General features: G+C 52.3%; 2 protein-coding genes across 2 annotated transcripts; one reads left to right on the forward strand and one right to left on the reverse strand.

The window, feature by feature from the left end:
- The first annotated feature begins 5,194 nt into the window (after positions 1-5,194).
- Positions 5,195-14,296, forward strand: SEC14L3 (SEC14 like lipid binding 3). The gene is made up of 12 exons (XM_045826830.1): positions 5,195-5,285; positions 6,719-6,794; positions 7,045-7,088; positions 7,220-7,279; positions 8,285-8,473; positions 9,334-9,429; positions 10,037-10,097; positions 11,200-11,283; positions 11,608-11,714; positions 12,117-12,256; positions 12,357-12,526; positions 13,369-14,296. Exons 1-12 carry the CDS (start codon positions 5,232-5,234, stop codon positions 13,488-13,490), a joined length of 1,203 nt encoding a protein of 400 aa, XP_045682786.1. The 5' UTR covers positions 5,195-5,231; the 3' UTR covers positions 13,491-14,296.
- A 6,098-nt stretch (positions 14,297-20,394) lies between these two features.
- On the reverse strand, positions 20,395-23,210 carry MTFP1 (mitochondrial fission process 1). The gene is made up of 4 exons (XM_045826905.1): positions 23,025-23,210; positions 22,137-22,264; positions 21,495-21,727; positions 20,395-20,613 (listed from the first exon to the last, which is right to left on the reverse strand). Exons 1-4 carry the CDS (start codon positions 23,089-23,091, stop codon positions 20,541-20,543), a joined length of 501 nt encoding a protein of 166 aa, XP_045682861.1. The 5' UTR covers positions 23,092-23,210; the 3' UTR covers positions 20,395-20,540.
- Between the last annotated feature and the right edge of the window lie 1,479 nt (positions 23,211-24,689).

Consider the following 24,689-nt stretch of genomic DNA (forward strand, 5'->3'; position numbering starts at 1 on the left):
CTAAAATAGCACACCTTTGGAATGTCAGAGCAATCCCCTTTTCCAGACCCCGAGGAGACACCTACCTCCCCAGAGCAGAGACCACAGAGCCTCTCGTTGTTTTCTGGTTCCCATATGCTACCCCTGTGTGCCATAAGTGTCAATGGCTCTGTATCATGCACAACTATGCCGGAAAAGAAGTATGGATCTCTCCATTTTACTTTTTATCCAATTCCGGCGATCCCCCCACTTTGCTTTCTACCCCCACCATTAATCTACCACCGATGGATTTCCTGTAACCCTCCTCACATCTCCTCCTCGGTTCTAATGTGCGACAGGAGCTGCAGAACTGCCCACTCCGGGGCATTTTCTCTGTCTGTTGAGATTTTGCTTCCTAGCCATTGTTGTCGGTTTAGTGCAAATAAAATTATAAAAATTCTCTACAGGTTCGTACATTTCTTTCGTCAACAACAGCTCTGTGACATACATATAGTTGTCCCTGTTACACAGGAGAGAAAGGAAAGGCTCAGAGACACAGCCGTTTGCTCAGCCAGGGTTGGATTTCGGGGTGTCTGACTCCAAAGTCGTGTGCCTCCCTAAGGAGAACTCAATACCAGAGCCGAACCCATAAAACTCTCAAAAGAAAACATGGAGGTAAGGTCTTCATGACCTTGGATTTGGCAATGTCTTCCTAGCTGTGGTACCCAAAGCACAAGCAACAGAAGAAGAGATAGATAAGTAGGACTTCATCAAAACTTAGAATTTTTTCCATCAAAGGACACTAAAGAAAGTGAAGAGACAACCCACAGAGAGGAAAAAAAATATTTGCAAGTTATATCCAGAATATATTAAAAATTTTACACGTCAACAATACAAAGACCGAGAACCTAATATAAAAATGAGTAAAGACATTTTAAAAATGTGAACACACATTTCCCTGCAGCAGAAGTACGAGTGGCAGTAAGCATGTGAAAAGGCGCTCTCGGCATCTCTAGTCTGCAAAGAAATGCGAATCAAAACCACAGTGAGCTACCACGTGATACCCACTGGGATGGCCACCATAATTTTTAAAAAGAAACAAAATTAATGTTGGGGAGGGTGTGAAGAAACTAGAACTCTCACCCTTTGCTGGTCGGAACGTAAAAGGGCGTAGCCACTTTGGAAAACAGCCTGGCTGTTCCTCAAAGGGATAAACACAGAACGACTGTGTGATCTAGCAATTCCACTCTTAAGGACGTGCACGAGAGAATCGAAAACCTATGCTTCCGCAAAAAACTTGTACAGAAATGTTCATCTCAGCGTTGTGCATGACAGCCACAAAGGGGAAACAACCCAGGCGTCCCGCAAATGATGAATGGACAGACAAAATGCAGTGTATCCATACAAAAGGGTATTAATCAGCCTCCAAGAGGAATGAGGCACTGATACCTGCCACAACATGGATGCACCCTGCAAACTTATGCCAACAGAAAGAAGCCAGACCCAGGAGACACCACACTGCATCATCTCCTTCATAGGCAATGCCCAGGGGAGAGAGATGTGGAGGGAAATGAGCGGTTCCCCGAGGCTGGAGCGAAGGAGCAGGAAATGGGAATGACTGACCGCTAACGGTACAGGGTTGTTTGTTTCTGTGTCTGTCTGGGTTTTTGTGTCAGGGGTGGAGCGGGGATGATGAAAATGTTTGGTAGTTAGATAGTGGTGATGATTGCACAGCCTCGTGAATCTATTAAAAATCACTGAGTTGTATACATTAGGAACGGTGAGTTTGTGTTATGGGAATTATATCACACGCACACATTTTTTACCTAAAAAAGGAAACGAAACTGCCCACGGGTAGAAGATGGAACATAGACTGTCCCTGGGGAGGTGCTCCCCAGGGCACCACTGGGACTCCGGCGAGGTGCCCCCAGCTCCCTTCCCACCTTCCCGTTTTTGGCCACCCCTGCCTCACCTTCCTGAGGTCTGAGCCCCCTGCCCCCCGCCCCCACCCACACACTAACTTGCCTCCTCCCAGCAACGCTTGCCCCTTTGGTGAGGCTCCCATACGCCCTGGACCTCCTCTGTACTCGCCCAACTGGTTCTGGCGCGAGCCATCTAGGGGAAGGCAGACAGGAATGTGCCCGCTGAGGACCGCGTGGCAGCCCTTTCGCACTTCCCAGTAACGGCCCAGAAAGAGAGGTTCCAGGGCATGATGTGGGCAGCCCTGCCCACCGCCCTGCAGTTGTTTGCTTATGTTGTGGTTGTCGTCATGGCCCCCTGAGAGCTTGGCAAACTAGGAGCTAAACACAATCTGGGGACTTACTTGGAGACGATGTATTCTTTGGGTGGGGGGGGGGGAGTTCTCCTTTGCCAGAGCCTTTGTTTCAGGGGAGAAAGATGAATTCTGCTGGCCTCAAGACACCCTGCAGCCCTGGGGGACATGCGATGATGATTTAGACCCTTTATTGAACACTTACGATTTTCCAGGCACAGCGTTAAACCCTCCGAGGGAAGGCAGGGCTGGGCTAGGGCTCCCGAGTCAGACAGGCTTGGGTTCCAGTCCTGGCTGTCCATTTACTGACCTCAGGGCAGTTTCTTAATCCCCCAGACCTTCTACTTCTTTGACTGTACCATGGGGGTACCCCTGCCTGTTTCTAAAGGGTTTGATGCTGAGGCAAGGCTCTCAGCACAGAGGAAATGCTCAACCAGTGGGAGACCATGAGCTCCGTGGGGCGGGGACCGAATCCATCTTGTTCACTGCCCTATGCCCAGCACTCCCCTCCACGTGCTTTTCGCTTTCCCACGTCCGTACCTTTGCCCACGCCAACCCCTCCACTCTGATCTCCACTAATCAGCATTGCCCCTTCCTTCAAGGTCTTGCTCAAAGGCCACCTGCATCCCACTGGAAACTTCTGTGCCTGGGTCATCCCCCTGATTAGTGTGGAAGATCCTGGAGCCACATAGGCCAACAGCCCACGCAGAGCAGTTAATTGCATGTTCTGATATGGATCATGAATCGCATGATCCATATCTCAGTTTGCTTATCTGTAAAATGGGTTTAATAATAGCGCCTATTCCCCCAGGGGAGTTCTGAGGTTTAAATGAGGTAATGCACTCACAAGGAGGCCAGGCATGTAATAGGCCTTCAGTTGATGCAATAAACCTTTGCTCTACAATATGGTAGCCACAAACCATAAAGGCTGATCTAAAGTCAAATTAATCAGATTAAATTTCAAACCATTTAAAAATGAAGGTCCTCGGTCTCTCTAACCATATTTCACACATGAGTAGTGGCTACCAAGTTTGCCCAGTAGGACAGCCTTGATATACAACATTCCCACCATCACAGAAAGTTCTAGTGGACAATGATGACCGTGCACACAGTAGGTGTTCTGTGCCTATTTGTAGTCTGGGTCAGGAAGAGCACTTAGGAGTGTCTCTGAAGGCCCACAGCTCCTGGAGAGACCCCCCCAAAAACCCCCTTCTGGCCAACCTCTGATGTCCCCAGAAGTACCTGGGGCATCTCACGTGAGAGGGATTATTGCGAGAAGGGAGACTGGTGAGAAAGCCACAGGATTAGGGGCTAATGACGGAACCCAATCTCTGCAGGCTGCCAGCTGGGCAGGAAGTGGGCATGGACAACAGCTGAGGGTTTGCAGAAAGAGGCTGGAATGTGAAGTGGGGAGGGACTGGGGTGTGAAGAGTTATCTAACTGTTCCCGAGTGTGCGCAGCAGGCGCCCCAGCCAGGTGGAGATGGCCAAAGCTGGCCCCTCCTTCTCCTTCTGGACCCAGCTCTGTCAGGGGCCCAGGACAGCCCAGCACCAAGGAAGGTGTCCAGCACCAAGTCACATCTGCTGGCCTAAAGAGGCCCCGGGACAGCCCAGAGGTGGGGACCCAGGATACCCTAGGGGTAGGGGACCCCGGGGGAGCCCGTGAACCGAGTGGTTCAGGCCAGCCCAGGGGTGGTTTCAGCCCCTGTGGTGCCTCAAGCACTGGAAGACGTGGCCACACAGACGTGCTGTGGTCTCAAGCCGATGCACATTCCTGACTTCTTTACAGGCGGTCTCGGACAACGGGGCCCATGCTGCCTCAGAGCTTCTCACAGGTGGAGGAGAGCAGTCCCTCAGACGTCCATATGTCTCATTAGATCTTCCCTCCAGCCATGTAAGGAGGACAGGGCGAGTATTGGCCCATGTCCCCATTCTATAAGTGAAGCAAGTGACACTCCGAGATGTCATCTTAAAGTGGAGGTCTTATGGGGGAGCGGGGCCAGGCCTTGCAGTCACATCTAATGAGAGACTATCAGGCAACGCAACAGAAATCAAAGGACAGGGGAACCTTCTGGACTTTTCTCATCACCGGCAATAGATGGTGGATGCCCCTTCACCGATCAGGTGGTTAAAATACCAAGAAATACCTTTACCATCTGAAGGCCGTCCCCACGTGCCAGCTCTCCCTTAGGGCCCGGTGGATGCGGGATTCCGGACAAGCCCTCGGCAACAGAAAGAGAGGGCTGCAGTGGGGTGGGGGGTGCTCAGCCTTCCCCACACTGAAGGCTCTGGGCCAGCACTGCACGGTGGAATCGGAGACATCAGGGAAAGCAGCATCAGCCCTTTGGAGAAAACGAACCTTCAGCAAGGACGAATTCTATTCTATTTTTCTTGAGTGCCATTTTTCTGCTCCAGCCTCTCTCTTCTTAAATATGAATGCTTGTTGCAAAAGGACGTGAGCCTTTTTCCCAGACAGAGTGATGAACTCTTTCCTAAACTGACCAAGCCCCTGATTCCTACCTGTCAGAGCTGGCTGGGTGGTGTCTTTTGCAGAAGCCTCTGTATGGAGTCTCTTCTTTAGTGACATGGAGAAACTGAGGCTCAAAGAGAAAGGGTTCTGCTTCCACTCCCCCAGAATACCTCCCTTCTCCAGGACAGTGACCCCTGGAGGCCTGGGAACACTGATGGGCATCCCACAGGCCCTCAGCCTGGGCTCGAGTACTATGGGAGGCCAGTCCCATTCTCTCCCAGCCTTCCCCACCTGGCAGGGGACCTCTCACACGTCCTCACGTGCCTGCCGGCCCCTCAGACCTGTCCCAGAGCCAAACACGGGACCTTACTTAATCCCAATTATGTAATGTGCCATTCAACAGTTGTCCAAGGAGGAGGCACCTGGAGCCACACCCAGGAGTGGGGGCAAAAGGCCCAGCTGGATCAGAGCCACAGACCCGGCTTGGCCTCTGCCTTCAGTGGCCCCTACTTCTGCAGCCTCACCCAGCACCATGAGCGGCCGAGTCGGAGACCTGAGCCCCAAGCAGGCAGAGACCCTGGCCAAGGTGAGAGCCCCTTTCCCCAGAGCTCCAGGGAAAGGGGCTGAGGGGCAGAGGATGGGCGGTGGCTGGAACTCTGCCTTACTCGGTAGGCTCAGCATGTCCTTGACATTGTCTCTTTGCTGTCACCTCTCCCAAGGTTAGGTGTCACAGTGCTCAGTGACCCTTCCAAGGAAGGGGCTGAGGGAACAGCAGCACTTCTAGTCAATAGTGTGGGTGGCAGATTGAGCCCGGCTGGCATGCAGGTGCCAGACCCAGAGAGCTTTGTCAGAAAGTGGCCCTCCCCCTCCCCCCCAGGCCCCTCAGGTGGGAGCTGAAGGGTGCTGATGGTCCACCCTCTGGCTCCGGTCGCATCCCTCCTCAGGACCCCGAGAGGCGACTGGTCTGTAAGAGCCAGAGAGACAGAGCACAGTCAGTGGGGATGAGGACACGTGATCCTTAACCAAATTTTTGTAGAAAATAGGATAAGAAAAAAAGAAGGCAGGAGCCTTGGTGGGCTAACACGTGGGAGGAATGAAGAGGGCAGCAGTCTCCCCCGATCCACAGCATCGCTGTCCATGGTTTCAGTCACCTGCTGTCAACAGCAGTCTGAAAATATGAAATAAAAAATTTTAGAAATAAGCAATTCCTACGTTTTAAATTTCACACTGTCCTAAGCAGTGTGATGGTATCTCCTGCCTTCCCTGTCTGTCCCGCCCTACTCACCCTACATGAGAAGCATTTCTTTGTCCCGATTATCCACCTGCTGGTCGCTTAGTAACCGTCTCTGTTGTCAGACTGGTTATTGGAGAGAGTAAGAGAGAGGCCACCTCCATATAACTTTTATTACAGTACATTGTTATCGTTGTTCTGTTTTATTGTTGGTTATTGTTGTCAATCTCTTACTGTGCCTAATTTACAAGTTAAATAAACTTTATCATAGCTACATATGGATAGGAAAAACCATAGGACATATAGGGGTCAGGGAGCTCTTAGAATGTATCCTCTGGGAATAAGGGGGTGCCGATCCACTCACCCACCCACTTATTCTTTCTTTTATCCATACGCCCACGCCCACCCACCCATTTATCCATTCCTCCTTCTACCCTTTCACCTACCAAACTCTCCTTTCTTCTGCGTACCCACCCATCTCTCCTTCTCTCCATCCACTCGTTCTTTGTTTTCTCCTTCTTCTTTGTCCACGCACCTACCCACGCACCCACCCATTTATTCTTCTTTCTCTCCATTCGCTCATCCATGTATCCTTCCTTCCATCCTACCTTTGCATCCACTCACCCATCCAATGACCTATGTTTCCTATTCACCTGCCTGGCCATCCTTCCGCCATCGTGAGCCAGGTGCACGTGGAAGAGAAGGAGGGTGGAGGAAAATTCATGCCTCTGGGTCTGGGAGCCAAGGCTCTGTGAGAAAACCACTTTAACCAGCATCTCCCTTTTCAGTTCCGAGAAAATGTCCAGGACGTGTTGCCTGCCCTGCCCAACCCTGATGACCATTTCCTCCTGCGCTGGCTCCGAGGTGAGGGCAGCGGTGGGAACGCTCATGGTGAAGGGGTGGCAAGGGGGAACTGCTCCAGACGACGGGCTCTCAGTCTCCAACCACATCACCTGGCTCCACATGTTCGGTCCAGGAGAGGAGAGGGCACAGGGAAGAAAAGCCCCTCCCAGGCCCCCAGTGCCCTCCATAGCTCCCACTGCCCAGGACCAGGGCAAGGCAACTGTGAGGCAGTCTTTTCCCCACCTCACTCCTCCCTTCTCTCTTCCCACAGCTCGGAATTTTGACCTGCAGAAATCAGAGGCCATGCTCCGCAAGGTGAGACCCATCCCTGCTGGAGATTTGGGAGGGGGGCTTCCTGGGGGCCAATGCATGCCCCTGGCCTCTAGTCTATCCCTTCCTCTGGGGTGCTGGAAGCTCAGTGGAGCCTTACCACTATCTTTCTCTAGTACATGGAGTTCCGGAAGACCATGGGTATTGACAACATCCTCAACTGGGAGCCCCCAGAGGTGAGCCAGCACCCCCCCTCACACACACACACACACACACACACACACACACACACACACACACACCAATCTTCCACAGACATAGCACTAAGCAGCCTCTGGGTCACTGGGGATTGTGCGTGAAGGGCAGCCAGCCTGAGAACCCTGTGGAACCCCCCGGGCCAGCAGGTACCTCTACTGTAACAATATTGAACAGTTCCTGGGGGCTTATGAGGCCCAGGCCTGGGTTAAGACTTTTCCTGTGTAAGCTCTTTTAATCTTCACAACCCTTGAGGTAGATACTATTGTCCCATTTTACAGATGAGGACACTGAGGCCCAGCAAAGATTAAGAGGCTTACGCAAAGGCCCACAGGCCCGAGGTGGGGCTGGGATTTGAGCTCAGACCTGTCTGTCCCTGAGCCTGGGTCTTCACCACCACAGTGAGCCTGTGCCCTGAGCCTCACACTTAGGGCCTTGCTCAAAGCACCTTGTCTGAGTGGGAAGGAAACTTACTCACCAAGGCATAGGGAGGACAGTCCCACCACTGACATCCTAGGAAAGCAATGGTCAGTGGTCAGTTTTATTTATGGAGTATGAGCTCCAGGCCAGACTCTGTGCTTTGCTGACATGATCTGGGGGACTTACCCTAACAACCCCCTAAGGGAGGAACTAGTCAAGCCATTTTACAGAAGAGGAGGTAGAATGGGGCCCAGAGAGGCAGTGTCACTTGCTCAGGATGCACAGCAGGACAGCAGCCATGTCTTTATCCCCATGAAAAGGGCCGTGGGAGATGTCGGGGGGCGTAACTGAGGAGTCCAGAAGCCTCTGGCCAGGCCCTGCTGAGGCCTGGCTCTGCTGTGTGCCTGCTGTGAGCAAGACCCTCCCTGAAGGCCCTCAGTTTCCTCACCAGGTCCGTAGTGCTGCCCTCCACGCTGTGTGTGGGCTCAGAGCACACAGGTCAGCCTGGTCTGGGGGTCTCCGGGGAGGGGCCTGATGCCAAGAGCCATGTATCTTTCCATGCCCAGGTGATCCAGAAATACATGCCTGGGGGCCTCTGTGGCCATGACCGTGACGGCTGCCCCGTGTGGTACGACATCATCGGGCCTCTGGACCCCAAGGGCCTGCTCTTCTCCGTCACCAAGCAGGACCTGCTCAAGACCAAGATGAGGGACTGTGAGCGCATCCTGCATGAGTGTGACCTGCAGACGGAGCGGGTGAGGCCCAGGCTGGGTGGGGCAGGCAGCTGGGCCCAGTGAGGCCACCGGGGGACGTGGTCCCAGGAGTCGTACCTGTTCCAGTTATGGTCAGAAGGCTGTGGGGTCAAACAGCAGCTCTGCCACTTCCCAGCTGTGCAGCCTTGAAAAGTCATGTCTCTGAGCCTGTTTCTTCACCTAGAAAACGAATAATAATAAATAATAGTCGCAAAGATTAAATGAGATAATGCAAGTACATGGCCTGGCATGCAGGGCCTAACGTATTTCTCAACCATGCTAGTTACTGTTAGTCCTGCTGCGTCTTTGCCCCCGCTCTTCCTGCTGTCTGAGAACCCTACCCCCAGCATGCACACCTGCCTGCCACACTTCCTCTGGCTTTCTCCGCCTATGCTTCAGGTCGCAAACTTAAATGCCACCTTCTCGGTGGCCCCCTTCTGGGTTAACACGTGTTCCCACAGCTCCCATGCTGTCCCATCCCAGCACAGCTCAGGACTATGGTGACCTGGTTGCCTGTCAGTCTCCCCAGCCAGACTGTGGTCTCTTTGAAGACAAGCAGTACGGATTAATTGGGCATTTTGTGTTGTGCTCTCAGTATTTGGCAAAAAATAGGTGCTTAATAAGTATCAGATGAACACATGGAGGAATGAATGAATGGCGTATGAATGGATAGATGGGTGGATGGATGGGTCAGCTGATGAATAGATGGATATATAAATGTATTCACTGTTTTGACCACACCTCTGAAGACAGAGTAGGGGACTGGGAGAAACCCTGAGGTGTCATGTGCTAGGGTCACCATGTCCCAAGTTCTGAGCCTGCACCCTGAACCTTGGAACTGGTCCTTGCTCTCATCCTTGCAGCTGGGGAAGAAGATTAATACCATTGTGATGATATTTGACTGCGAGGGCCTGGGACTGAAGCACTTCTGGAAACCACTGGTGGAAGTATATCAGGAGGTGAGGAGAAAGCCCCAGAGCACCCCCTGATTGCTTTAACAACCAGCTTGGCTTGCTGTGCCCTGGCTGCTTACTCATAGCCAAGATTAGGTACAAGTTGGTAGCCTTCCTGGATCTACCATGTGCCTCATGCTCATTGATAATGTTTCCTAGAAGGAAACATTTCCACAGGCCCCAGGGACAACACTGTATTGAGACCATGGGGGCCAGCTTCCTCCAAAGCCTTCCCAGCCCTGTCATCCCTGCTCTGTGACTTGGACAAGTTTTGAGGGAGACTGATTGCCTGCATTTCAGAGGGGTAGAGGGATATTTAAGTGAATTGATATGTAAAGTATATACACAGTGCTTGCAAATAGTGAACACTTAATAAACAGTGGTCATTATTATTACTATACCATCATTACTATAATTTTACTTTCAAATGATCATAGTGTCATGGTTGCAATAGTCTGAGGTGAGAGGCTCCCCTCTAGGGGCCAGCAGAGGTAATGGAGAGAAAGGAAACCCTCCACAGCTCTCTGAACCCTCCTGAAGGGAGATTGCAAAGGTGATGGGAGTGGAGTAAGATGAGGTGTGGGCTCTGATGGGGTCTTTCTTGGTTCCACAGTTCTTTAGCCTCCTTGAAGAGAATTATCCAGAGACCCTGAAGTTCATGTTCATTGTGAAAGGTGTGTGGCAATTGACTTTACTTCCTTGTGCTTCTTTTTCCTCACCTGTACCTTGGGGATGATAATATTGCCTTCTTCCCTGGGTTGTAGCAAGAGAAGTTGATTGCTTGGCTGCATGCAAATCACTTAGAGTACCTGGAACAGAGTGAGTGCTCCTTAAATGGAAGCTTCTACGGTTGGCCTTGCTGCAAGAGGAAGCAGCTCCAACCCCAGGTGTTCCAGGAATCTCCCATCACTTCTCTGCCTCATTGATCTCTTCCTACTCAGACTGCCTCTGACACTGGTGACTGGTGCAGCCCAGTCTGGCCTTTCTTGTCTGCTGTCTCCTGGGCCACCAGTGGTCTTGTGTGTGTTCATCCTATTTTCCTTGCTAGGTTGTCCACTCCTTGAAGTCAACGTCTTCTGATTCTCCATTTCTGTTGTATCTTTCACAGGCCTGGGGCCATGTAGATGCTCAATGGGTTTTTGGGTGATTGTCATTTAGAGTGGGTAGATGGAAGGATGGATGTGTGTTTGATGGCTGGCTGGTTAATTGGCTGGTTGATTGTTTGCTGGTTGGACAGTTGTTAGTTTGGCTGACTGATTGAGTGACTAGTTGGCATTTTGGTTGTTTGGTTGTTTGGTTGTATGAGTGACAAGTTGGCAGATTGGTTAGTTGACTGGCTGGTTTGTTGTTTGGATGGATCTTGGATGGCTGGCTGTTGGTTGTTTGAAAGGTTGACTGGCTGGAGAGGGTAGTTGGTGGGGCAGTTAATTGGTTGTTTAATTGGATTATTGGTTTGCTGATTAGCTGATGTGTTAATTGGTTGTTTGACTGGTAGGTTGGCTGATTGGTTGGTTGGCAATTGGTGGGATAGTTAGAAAATGAATTGATTGGCAATTTGTTGGCTGGTTGGTTGGTTTATAGACTGGATGATTATATGGTTGGTTAGTTGTTGCTTGCTAATTGGTTAACCAATTGGTTGATTGGTTTGTCGGGGCAGAGCATTGAAATTTTCCAAGGTAATTCATGATTCTTCCATATTATTAGCTATGACTGTTATGGAGAGAACGGCTCAATAGAATTATATTCTCCTTATTATCTTTGCTTGTATCTTTCCAGCCACCAAACTCTTCCCTGTGGGCTACAACCTCATGAAGCCCTTCCTAAGTGAAGACACTCGCAGAAAAATTATAGTGTTGGGAAGTAAGTAGTTTTAGTTCCATCCCCTGAGCTCTGTGCATGAGCTTTGGAATAAGGTTGGTCTATCACCCATCCAGAAATTCACATAGCACCTAGAGTCAGAGGCTCCTCCTTCTCAAAAGTGAGGTGGGTCTTACATTGTAAAGTCTATCCAGTTGCCTCTGCCTTATTCCCTATTTCTGGTGACTAAGGCTTGCACACTTTCTTTCTTATTGGTTTCCGTTGGTTACTAGTCAACCTCTGGGCTATGGGCCTCATATGGGAATAGAGCTGCTGACAGGTTTCCTTCATTCCTGATAACTGCCCTTCAACCGTTCTGCCCCCCAGACAACTGGAAAGAAGGTTTGCTGAAACACATCAGTCCTGAGGAACTGCCTGCCCATTTTGGGGGGACCCTGACTGACCCAGATGGCAACCCCAAATGTTTAACTAAGGTACAAAGAGCCCCAAGACAGGGAAGGGGAGAGGGGTAGAGCTGGGTTCCTTTCTCACTCACTCATTCATTCCACAAATGATTATGGAAAGACCCCTGTGAGCAAGGTGTTGAGCTAAACAGTCTCAGCTCTGCCCCCACAGGGCTCTCAGAAGCTGTGCAGGCAAACAAGAAATAAGAAAACTTTGGCTCAGAAGAATGAGCTGGAAAAGGAAGTTTCCAGAGAAGGCCCTGACCCAACATGGAGGGTCAGGGGGTTGGGGTGGGGTGAAGTGGGGTAGCGCAGGATGAGCAAGATACTTCCAGGAAATAGTGAGAGCATTTCAGGCAGATGAAGCAGCATGAACAACACAATAGCTGGAAGAGGGGAGCAAGCCCATCCCATCCCATCCCGTGCCTGCAGATCAACTATGGTGGAGAGATCCCCAAGTCCATGTACGTGCGGGACCAGGTGAAGACTCAGTATGAGCACTCAGTGCAGATCAACCGCGGCTCCTCACACCAAGTGGAGTATGAGATCCTGTTCCCAGGTTGTGTCCTCAGGTAGGGACAGGCCACTGACCCACCCCTGGCTAGGTACTAGCCCCTCAGGGACCCATCAGACTGAGTAGTAACCTGTCCCTCTCCTCCCACCCACACACAGGTGGCAGTTCTCATCTGATGGTGCAGATATCGGCTTCGGGGTCTTCCTGAAGACCAAGATGGGGGAGCGGCAGCGAGCAGGGGATATGACAGAGGTTCTGCCCAGCCAGCGCTATAACGCCCACATGGTGCCTGAGGACGGGAGCCTCACTTGCTCGGAAGCTGGTGTCTGTAAGTCTGCCCCAGCTGGGACCCAGCTCCGAAAGCTGAAATCACCTGTCCCACAGTTTAGAGGGGTAGTGGCCCCTCCTACCAACACCCAGGTACACACAGCCTAGGTTAGTGCCATTCATTCACAAGGCTATTCATTTGGTCCACACTCATGAGCACCCACTGGGCACCAAGAGCCAGAGGCCAACAGGCCCTGAAGGGGCTGAGAGCCCTTGGACCACAGGATACAGGCAAGGGATGATAGGGTATATGCAACTCTCCCCAGGAGGAAATTGGGGCTCTGGGAAATAAGTCAGCTTATCCATAGTCATGCATCTGAGTGTGGAGCCAGGGTCCCACCTCAGCCTTGTGGTAGCTGTGTAATCTTGGGCGAAAGTCTTTGCAATCTGGGTCCTTGGTTTGCTCACCTGTGAAGCAGAGGTTACAACCTCTTCTTCTTGGGGTGCCTTTGGGGAGACAGAGGACATGCACAGGCCTGTCCCAGCACCCCATTTCATCTAAGGGGGCTGGGAAGCCTCTGACATCCTCAGATTTCCCCCTTCCAATTCTATCATACAAGTGTCCAATCCCATCATGCATGTGTCATGCAGTGGCCATTGTTCTCATTGCCAGTTTATGAGACTAAAGCCAGCCTGAACATGTGCTAGGAGGCTAGTATCTATTTACAGGCCCTGCTGGGGGGTGGCAGTTCCCATGGGGAAGGAAACAGTAGTGGTAGGAACTTGGCTCAGCTTGGCAAACACAGCAGGTGGGAATGCAGCCTGTCCTCCCCCAGGTATGGAACAGGGACACAGGGAGTGTTAAACAGGACTAGCTACTTGCCTGTCCATCTGTCCCTCCAGATGTCCTGCGTTTCGACAACACCTATAGCTTTGTCCATACCAAGAAGATCAGCTTCACAGTGGAGGTACTTCTCCCGGATGAGGGCATGCAGAAATACGACAAGGAGCTCACCCCTGTCTAGGCTGCTGCCTCACTTCTCAGAGACCCCTGACCCTCTGTTTTCTCTCTATTTAGTCTACCCTCCCACCAGAAACTGATCATTAGTTCTCCTGACTTGGACATTAATGAGTAGTAGAGAAGGAGCTGCTTTGGGGAAGACTCATATGCTGTGGTTAGATCAGGAAAGGTAGGAGAGGCACAGCCTTGCAAGGTGCCAATGTTGCAGGAGAGGAAGAATCAAGGGTAAAAGCAAGAAGTGGATATCACTGAAACCTAAGGAATAGGAAAATAAATGTACCCTCTGCCCTCACTTCTCCTGAGGCACTTGAATTCCTTCCCTAAGAACTATGAGCAATTTGGGTTGGAGATGTATCTATTTTTTTTTACATCTAGCCCTTAAATAGTTGATTTACATAAAGAGTAGACTTTTTTAAAGGTACATTTTCATAGTGTATCCTTGTGAAGTTGAATGGAGGTAGAGAGCAGCTAATTCACGGATGTGCATGACAGGAAGGAGCCCTCCCTGGGCAGATTTCAGCACCTTGGACAGGAACAGAGTCCTGGAGGGGATGAACTCTCCCCAAGAGAGACTCAGGCAATCAGCCCCCAGATTTCAGGCAGTGGCTGCTTCCCTGGGCAGGTGAAAGATGCTTCCATTAAGGCTCTGTCTGACTCAGGGTGCACAGCTTCCCCCACCCATTTCTTCCACTCTCATTTCTTTTCCTTGGAACACACAGCCTATGTTTTCAGCAATTAAAGAAACTTCCCTGGAAGAAAAGGAAGTCATATCTGGCTTTAGCGGCTGCCTGGCGATAACAATAAAAAAATCACAGCTATCTTTTGGTGAGTGTTCTCTGTGTGCCACACCTGCTTCCAAGTGCTTTATGACTTTAGCTCGTTTACTTTCATGCCTCACTGGAGGCTGTTAATTGTGGCCACCTTATGGATAAGGAAACTGAGGCTCAGAGAAGTGAAGTCACACACCCAACATCATACAGCTGTTAAGTAGTCGATTAGAAAACCCAAGGGTTTTGTGTGTGTTGTTTTTTCTTTACTCAAAGACATCGCTTTTAATTTCCCCATAATAGCCTCTCCCTAAGGCCCTACTTTTATGAAGAAGGAGAAGAGGAATGACTTGTTTGTCCTAGGTCTCCCAAGTAGAAGTGTCTTAGATGTCACCCTCTCCAATCCCAGTGTGTGGGCAGAGGAGGTGTTACGCCCATTGGGCAGCTGAAGCAGTGGAGACACATGATGCTGAAGCCACTTGTCCAAGGAAACTCACAGAAGAGCAGGCAGGGCTTGTGCTTCAAAGCCCAGCATTTTGCCCCTCTTCACATGGCCCTGGAAAGCTCACCCCCTTGACACCCACCAGAACTCTGTGACTGGGGGAGACACCAGGGCTTTCAGGACTTTCTTGCTGCAAGTTAGGGACACAGAAATGCTGGCTTGAGCCCCAGGTCCTGGCACAACTCTTGGACTCATGGGGGTGGTGAGTTGGCTCCTGCAGCAGTCTAGGCCAGGGGGTGGGTGGGGTGAGTTACCCTCCAGGGGGCTTGCCTGGTGTGTGCTTGGCAGGGGGAAGCTTAGCTCAGAGACAGGGAGGGCAAGGGGAGGACCCTCACTCACTACCCCTGCTTCCAAGGGAGCCCCATTGCCCAGACTTTACCTAACAGCAAGATTAGAGCAACCCATGGAAGCCCCCTTAGGAAAAACATTGCCTGCCACCCACAGGCCTCCTTAAATTGGCCCAGAGGAGGCTGGGGAAGAAACAACCCTTACCTGGAGCCCACAGGTGGGTCTAGGGCATGGCTGAGCTGGGCCCAGGCCACATACTTCCCCATTCCCCACTGTGACCCCCAGCTGCCTACAATGCCTCCTGACTTCACAAAAGGCTCCCAAGTCCTCCTCACTCACATAGGATTTAATAAGGATAGTAATAGTTGATGCCGATGGAAGGCTCACTGCACAGGGGACCTAATTTTTTCACCAGTAGGATGATAATGGTGGCATTATCATAGGCTCTTACAGAGGTTGCATAACATCATGCTTATCAAAGTGTCTGGCACAGAATAAGAGCCCCATTCATGTGCTCTGTGGGTGTCATTTCATAACTCTTGTCCATGGGAGGGGGGATGTGATGGTGGAGGGTGCTGTACAGCAAGATGGTTCTGTCTGGGAGAGGATGCCGAAGAGGGTTCATGGAGCAGGTACCACAAGAGCTGACCTTGGAAGCTGGGAGCAGAGGGAAATGGGTGTGGAGAGGGCATTCCTGGCAGATGGCATGGCCTGAGCAAAGGCACGGAGGCCGGATGTGCAGGGCACATCCAGGGAATGGTGAGGGGTCAGTGGAAGTGAGGATGTAGGTGCAGGGCTGGGATGTGGTGAGAGGTGAGCCTCCAAGGCCGGGAGGCTGTGAATGCCAGGCCGAGGTGTTCAGACAGGTTCCTGGAGGCTGTCGGGAGTCAGGGAAGGCATCAGAACACTTGGGGAGATTCAGCCACCAGCATGCTCAGACCAGAAGGAGGCTCTTTTATGCACTGGGCATTGAAGGAGATCCCAAGCTTTTAGTTTGTACAAGTAAGACCGTGATGATCGTCCTCAGGTGCACATCTCATAATCATCCAATTATTTCCTCCGAATAAATTCTTCAAGGTGGAATCCCTGAATCATGTAATTGGCATACTTTATATCTGGGTTTGCCCTCAGATGGAACAGTCAGTTGTTCGCCATTGAGGCGGCACCTGTTGCCTCATTAAGAGCAGCTAGTGTTTGTGGAGCTCCCTCTGTGAATCCCCTGCTCTGGCTGAACGGCTTGTGAGCCATTTCTCCTGTAACCATCCCAGCAGGTTCAGGAGGTCAGTACAGAGAGTTGGACATGAGGAAACCAGGGCCCAGAGAGACCAGGCAACTCATCCATGGTCACGCAGCCTGTGAGTTGGCTCTCTCCCTAACTGTGTAGAGAGCTGCGGGCTGAAGGCAATAGTTGGGGAATCAGTACTGGGCTAGGGGAAAGTTGAGGTGAGGTGCTAGGAAGGTCAAGGGCTATGGGGTGTTTTGGGTGAGATTGGGCCAGGGACTCCGACTCCAGGCAACAAGGCCCTAACGATGACGTGGGTGCTAGGAGGAAATAAGCCACATCACAGGAAGCACTTAGCACAGGACCTGGCAGGTACTAGGAGCAATTCATTGATACTGCTCTCACTAACCCTGGGGGCAGTTTGAACCAGCCAACACAGGCACATTGGGAGGTGCTGCCTCCTTGTGGTGATGCTTAGAATTGTGTGAAAGTGGGGGATCTAACTCTCAAGCTTGCTGTAAGACAAAGACCTGGGGGTAGGAAAAGGCACATCCCTCCAATCCCAACAGGGGTCTGCTGCATCTTCCCAGGCCCTGCAGGGAGTGTTGGATTGGAGGGACCCCAGAGGAGGCTTCCAAGCCAGCCCTAGGGATCAGAGGCTAACTTGAGGGCGTGAACTGAGGAAGGAGTGGGCTGTAATCGGGAGGGTGGTGCACCTGCAGGAAGGGGTGGGAGAAGGCTGGAAGGGAGTGTCCCAGTTGGAGGGAACAGTGTATAAGAAAGCCCAGTCAAGAGAATGGCCAGACCCAAGGAACCACAAAGGGAAGAATAGCTGAAATAAAAATTGGGGGTGGGGGGCAAGGGCGGGGTTGTCCAGGTTATAAAGGACTCTGAAAGCCACCATGAGGAGTCTGGACTCGGTTCTGAACATTTTAAGAAGCAGTTGGTAAGATAAAGAAGCTTGGAGTGGGGCAAGCCAGAGGCTGCTGCGCTCATCCAGACCTGGAGGGGACAGATAGGAGATGTGGTGACAGAGAAGTGGGGACAGGAGCTACTGGAGTGAGAGGGAGTAGCCAGGGAAGAGAGACGAGGGTCTGAACCCAAATATCAGGCACTGGGGTAGCAGCCACAGGTGGGAGGAAACCTGGAGCAAGGGATCCAGACAAGCAGGGACTGCAGCCCCGGCCGCTTTCCCTTCTCCCTCCCCGGCTGACTGGGAGAAAGGAGAGCAGACCAGGGCTGAGGATGATCTGTGGCCCTATGGGCCGTGAGGCCTCAGCCATGCCACCTGCCCTCTCTGATCCTTAGAATACGGGGTCTGGAAAGGGAGATGGTGCTACTGACAACCTCCTTGGTGAACAGGAGAGCGGTGCTGGTGAATGTTTGGCCACTGGCGCCCCGGGGCAGGGGACCCTGATGTGTTGGTCTCCGTGGTGTAGATACTGCCACCACGGCCTGTTTCAAGCTCCCCAAGTGAAGTCGGACCACAGAGTTGAGACACAATGCGCAGCAGCACACTAGTAATGGCATTTCCACCAAACGCACAGGAGAGGCAAACAACCGCAAAAACACAGACGATTGTCAAGACTAGTAAAATAATTAGGAAGGAGTAAGTTTTGAGCTCTTACTACTTGTCTTTTGTTTGCTTGTTTGTTTTTTATTGACAGATAATTGACATATAACATTATACAGGGCCCAGCACAAATAATGCCCCCTTTTTATTACAGAACCTTGTATTACAAAATCACGAGCATGTAATTCTGTAACATAACAATAGCATACTCAAGCACACCACCACATGACATTTTAGGTGAAATGTTCAAGTTGAAACTATGAATTACTACACCCATATTATTACCCCGCCAACCACACTCAGGTGGGCGTTACTTCTGCCGGGCCCTGCATGGTTGCAGCTGTATAACGCGATTCGATATTTGTATACACTTTGAAATGATCACTACAGCAAGTCGAATTAACATCCATCACTACATATGATTACGATTTTTTTCCCTGTGATGAGGACCTTTTACCACCTTTGTTTCTAATATATTTAAATCCGAATTCATATTGTTTCATTTTAATAATGGCTGTGTGTAACCACTGGCTCACCAAACTCCTGACCGAGTTAACAACGGGCTCTAGAGGCTGGAGCTCCGCTCTCATTGGCCCACAGCAAGGGGATGTGGAAAGGGAACCCAGCTGGATCTGGGTCTCCGACATCCTGCAGAGGCCCAACCTCTGCCCGAGGGGGCTTCTGGGTCTCTGAGCAAACATTAAGGAACAGAGCAGTGCCCGAGCCCAGCACCCCTCCACAGGCCACAGGCTTGTCCGCCTGCTGCCCAGAAACCTCCCCTAATGTGCCCCCCCTAATCAACCACTGCATCTCCCCAATGGAGCAGGGAGTGGGGTAAGGCGTGTGTGTTTGAAGGCAGGTGGAGGGAGGCAGGTGAGGGAAGTCTCTCCCTGCCACAGACTAGCTGACCAAAGACCTTGTTCCCACTAGCCTGGCCTGAGAAGGCCTGCAAGCTCCTGTGTGTGCTGGGCCCCAGTAGTTCTTCACAGGGCAGAGCCACCAGTGGGGTGGCCGAGGCCAGAGGGGCCCGTAGCAGGGCAGAGCTGAGGGGCAACAGAGGAGGGGCCATAGGGGCTGCTTCTGAAGGAAACTCAGGGTTGGCCAAGAGGAAAGAATTTCCAGCTGAGGAATGGGGCAGGGGGGTGCTCTGAGGGCAGGTGATGGGGAGGTACACGAGGCTGAGAGCTTAGACTGTGCCCAAGAGCACAGAAGCCTGGCTGGCCTGGGCAGCATCCAGCTTTAGGGGACACCCTGAGGGTGGAAGAGAGAAGTGAACAAGGAATGCTGGCAGGACCCAGATGTCACAGGGGTGCAGGTGTGGATGTGGCCCTGGGGGGAGATGGTGCTGAATTGGAGAGGGGTGTGGGAGGAGGCAGAGACAAGGCTGAGGAGTGAGGGGGGCTCAGAGCATTTAAGACCCAGGGAAGCCGCTGGAAACTGGGCAGAGGAGGTCATGGGGAGCTTGGGAAGGGGATCCTGCCAGTGCGGGAAGAGAAGGGCAGCAGAGAAAGGCCCACCCCATCCCTTCAGGGACCCTAGCTCTGGGGAAGGCCACCAGACTCACCCTGCAGAGGCAGACACCCCAACAGGAGGAGCCAAAACCCCTGAGTCCCCATCCTATCTCACCACCAGTATCCCTTGGCCTGCAGCCCCTGTAAGTCCCTGCCTAGGTGTGGGTGGTTTCTTGCAGAGTGGGGTTAGCCCACTGAGCTGTACCTAGGCTGTGAAGGGGAGGGCCAGGACCTTGGCCAGAACTGATCTTTGCCTGGGTCAAACTTTCAAGGGGGTGTGGGGAAGCAGGTAAGTGGGGTGGGGTGGGCTCTGGGTCACTCCCTTTTCTCCAGGACTCTTGGGTCCCTTTGTGGGAGTCCCATGTGATACTCCCTTGGGGGCAGTCTTCATCTCAAGCACCTTCAGGCTCAGGTGGTATATGCCCAACAGGCTCCCCTCCCAAAGGCGCGGGTGCTTAAGGAGGCTCGCGGGAAGAGGGCAATGCCTTCCCTGAAAGAGGCTGCAGGGGAGCCCTGGTGGGCGGGGAGGGACCAGAAGGCCCAGTGTTGGCCACTGTGAGCGACACCTGGCCTGAGGAGTCAGCCTCCACTCCTGAGGGCCCTCAGCCCTGCTCTCCACCACCACATCCCTGCTCATCCCCAACAAAAAAGAAGAAAACTCAACTTCTTGAGGATTTATTGGACCGGGGCTGTCCTGCCTTTCGGACCCCAGCAGCCCCTGCTCTAGAGATGGGCTGGCCAGAGGATTAGTCCTCAGGGTCCCCACTGCTGCACACCAGCGTTCCCCCAGTGCCTGCGGCTCCTCTGTCCAGCCACACTGCCATGGGGTGACTTAGCTGAGCTTCCGGGGGGCCTGAGTCCCCAGTGTGCCAAGTGATCTTGGTCATATTCCTTATCCTCCATGGGAGGATGTTACTTTCCTGGCAAAAGACAGGGTTGAGCCCACCCAGGGTCCTTTCCTTCTCCTTTCCTTCTCAGTATCATGAGTTTCATGGAGGCAGCCAGGGGTCGGGTCCTGCCCCTGTCTGAGTCGCTGCGGCTGCTGCTCCTTGAGGCCTTTGTCTCTGTTTTCATCCAGCTCAAACCCACTCAGGTGCCAGGGCCTCGGACCCCAGGGAGCCAAGCATCGCATCCCCTGGCAGGAGGAGGAGGGTGGAACAAAGCAGGGAGTGGGCGAACCCCCAGGCCAGGTCAGGAGGAGCTGGGCTTCTCCACTGAGGGGTAGAGCTTGCGCAGGCTGGAGTCCAGGAGGAAGTCCACTGACCTGTGGGACAATGAAGGGTGATGAGCAGGTGACCAAGGGGTGCTAATGGGGGAATGGGACGCAGGAGGTCAGGGTTGGGGAAGGGACTCTCCAGATACAGGGCACAAGTGCCATACAACTATCACCTCCTTCTTTATTCAGTTGGGATAAGTGAGGCACAGAGAGGGTAAAAGACTCGCTCAGGGCCTCAGGGTCAGCTCTGTTCCCTTGGAGAAAGACTCCTCCTCCCACTCCATATTGGTCTGGCCCCGTCTATGGTTTTAAGAGCAGGCACATGACCCAAGCCTAGCCAATCGGAAAAGTGAAACTGGCTCAAGGGTGAGCACCCAGTCTACAATGGACCAATGACAGCCCTCCTTGGGATTTTTGCTGTTACTACTAAGATTACTATGGGGCTTTCTAAGCTGGTGGGGTGGGAGCTGCTAAGGGCCATCTCAGCTTCTATGTGGGGAAAGTGAATAAAGCCAACATGGGGTGGAGCAGAGAAAAGGGTAGTAGGATGAGGAGACCCAGACCCCTAATGACATCATTTGGGTGCCTAGATTCAGCCATATCTGAAAGCAGCATAATAACTTCTCAGTTTCACAAAACAATTCTGTCACTAAAACCCTCCAGGGTGCACCTGCTCTGGCCTGCTTGGGTTGTTTTTATAATTCTAAGTTGTTGTTTTTTCTAGGAATTTACTTGTCCTGTATCCTATACCCTCCAGGTAACCCCTGCCTTTACTGCCAAAGTACCTGCCAGGTCATATGCCTCTGGGGCCGAGTGCCAGCCCTCCCTCTGCTGCCATTGTTCTGTGCACAGTGAGTACCACCCCCACCTCTCAGGGCTCATCTCCACCCACGTAGTGAATGCTCCCTGAGGCTGGAAGCAGCACCCACCTGTCAATAGGGTGGATGATGACGGGGATGACCAGCAGTCCCAGTGCAGTGGTCGTCCACTTGCGCACAGCCAGAGGCCAACGGGTGGCAGTGCCCAGGACATAGAGAGAGGCTGCACACACCCGGTTGATAGTGAAACCTGGGATGGCCACAGAGGCCAGAGCCTGCCACACGAAAGTATCCACCACAGCCACGGTCACCCTGGTGCTGCGGCTTGCTTCAGGGCTTGGTACCTGCGGAGCACAAGAGAAACTTAACCCAGCAGGGGCAGAGTCGGGAAACCCTGTGGACAAGCGGCATGAGGCTGAACCAGGAAGGGGGAAGTGTAGGAGGGGTAGGGACAGACCACACTAGTATTTCCTTCTGGACTGTACCATATTTAGAGCTGGGGATAGACTTGTCCACATCCAGGACTAGGTTATAAACTATGTCACACACAGGGCAGGGGATGGGGTGGGGTTCCCAATCCTAGAAACAGGACTGGGGGAGGGATTGCACCAGCTGAGGTTTTGGGAACTGGACTGTTCACATGCTTCAACCACAGTGATTTTATCACAGTGATTTTATCACATGCAAGGCTGTGGACTAAACCATGAGGGGAATGGACTGGGGTGAGGTATTGAGGGGCAGATTAACACTCACGTCTCCTGCTTTCTTGCCCTTGTCAATGGCATCAGCCAGCACATAGGAGCTGGACACACCATAGCTCAGCCACACCACAGCTGCTGGCACCATGGAGCGGAAGGCCTCCCCAACCTCATTGGCGTAGCCTGGTCAGGGAAGAGGACATTTAATCCTGGGGCCCATGGACTGTTCCACAATGAGGCACTCCAGTGAGCTGCTTCTAATCCCAGCCTGCTAAACAGAAGCTAGATGACCTTAGACAAGTGATTTTATCTCCTGAGTCTGTTTCCCAGCCTATAAAACAGCACCCATGGTGCCCACTTCAACTTTAGGACCATCACGGGAAAGCTGAGAACAGTCACTATTATCACTCACTCACTCCCATTCCCAATCTGGATTCTAGAAGGATCTGCGCTAATGGGGGTACAGGCAGTGGCAGTGACTGACCCAGGCCAGCTCCAATGACCAGGCACTTGCCGTGTGCCAGGCCTTTCTCTGCCTTATCTCATTCTACCCTTGCAACTACCACCTGAAGAGAGGCCCTGTGTTCATTCCTTTTTGCCAACAAGGAAACTGAGGCTCCGACAGCCAGTGAAAAGCTGGGATAGACCAGACACTCTGACTCCACAGCCACTGCCCAGGCATGCCAGAGAAGGCAACCTCCAAGCAGGGTCCGAGCTTCCACCAGGGAGACGGGACCAGCCGAGACTCCAAGGACACGGTTGGCTGACCAGAGCTGGGTGACCTTTGGCAAATCCCTAGCCCTCTATGAGCTCAAATTCTAGTCTGAACAGAATAAAAACTAAGATCCTCCCACCTTCTCCGGAACCCGAACGGGCGACCGGCGACCCCTACTTCTCCAGCTACGTGGTGGAGCGGTCGCCATGCCCCTCGCCCCACTCTCACCCAGGTATCGCACCCACGTGTCCCGGAAAAGGTCGCGCTCCGCTCCCTGCGGGGGTGACTCAGTCATGGCGCTGCTGCCGCAGCCCGGCCACTGCAGCCCGTCTAACGGCTGCTGTAGCCTCAGCCTCCACCTGGCGCTCCCGTCCAAAGCCGCGGGACCGATCGAAGGTCCCAGACTGAAGGTCAGGTAGTGCTGTCCCCCACCAGCAGGGAGCGTCTGTAAATTCCCCCGCGCACAGAAGCCCCTCTCACAGGCTTGAGTTTTACAGATTAATTTCCTTCACGTTTTTTCGGCGGTTGAGAGGTTGGCACGATCCTCTTCACAGGACTGACTGTAGTTTGACAGCCTAAGAGGCTGGCGTTCAAACGGCGTATGCTACACTTCACAGCTACACTTCATAGTTGTGTGACCTCAGGTTTCTGTACTTCTCCGAGCCTCACTTTATTCATTTCTTAAATGGGGAGCACGACACTGTTTCTCTTGGCATGATGATTATTACATGTCATCATTTATTGTGTTTATTAACGGCCAGACCTTTGGCCAAAGAACAGCTACAGACTTTACCCGCTAAAGATACTAGACAGGTTACTTCCTTCAACTCCCCCATCAGCCTGTGACCCTCCACTTTACAGACGAGGAAATCGAGGTACAGAAAAGATGGGTCACGTTCCCAGGTCACACAGCTGCTAAGTGGTGAAGCTGGGGCTGGCTTCAGCTCCTCTGCTCTTAAAACGAGCTCAGTAAATGAGCCTGAGGGAGTGAATGGCGAGCACCCTGGCGAGGTGGATGTCCCTTCCCGATAGATGCCATGTTAGATGAACAAGCGCTGGGTATAAACTGTATCGTATGCCTCTAAGAATCTCTTGGGGACAGGACCTTGAATGAATGAATCAATCAATCAATGAATCAATGAATGAATGAGAGGCCGGAGAAACAAGGGGTATCAGCGAGCAAAGACACAGCCACTAAAGAAGGCAGTCCTGGGTTCCAGCTGTGGCGCCTATCAGCAGTTAGCCACCTCTGAAAAAGTGAAGAGCCAACACTTACCGAGTGCTCGCTTGTACCAGGCTCTTTCGCATGTATTATTTCCTTGAATATTTGCAATAACCCAAGGCGGTAAACATAGAGCTGTATGCTACCCAGTAGGCTTTCACTAAAGAATTAACTTTTATTATCATTAAATAAAATTGGAAAATGTGAAGACCACTGACTCCCTACTGAGGTTCCCATTTTCAGCCCTGGGTGTCGCTGTCTCTGTAGGGTCGTGTACGGGTAGTCCGTAGCCCGGTTAGAGGTTACTACGCTTCTCCGGAAGCTGGGCTCCAGGCTCAAAGAGATCCTCAGCCCCTGAAACACTGGCAATGCTGGCGCGGAATTAGGAGACGATCCCTAATACCACGTGATTGTTGCTTCCCAGCCTCCCTCCCACAGAAGGCCCACCGCTAGCACTGGGCGCTACCGTTAGACCCGCCGTTAGACCCGCAAGTGTCACGCGCAAAAACCGTCCTGCGCTCTGAGAAGCCCGAGTGGGGCGGGGCCTCTGCCCTGACTGTGAAGGAAGCCAGGAGTATTCTTAGTGCCCGTAACAAAGAGGGCGAAGACAGTCCACCAGCCAGGCCAATCAGAAGGCAAGTTGGCCATCGGGCCCCATGGGAAAGCAAACG

The sequence above is a fragment of the Phyllostomus hastatus genome, unplaced genomic scaffold, assembly GCF_019186645.2.
Source record: "Phyllostomus hastatus isolate PE091 unplaced genomic scaffold, TTU_PhHast_1.1 phas_scaffold_760, whole genome shotgun sequence".
NCBI lineage: Eukaryota > Metazoa > Chordata > Mammalia > Chiroptera > Phyllostomidae > Phyllostomus > Phyllostomus hastatus.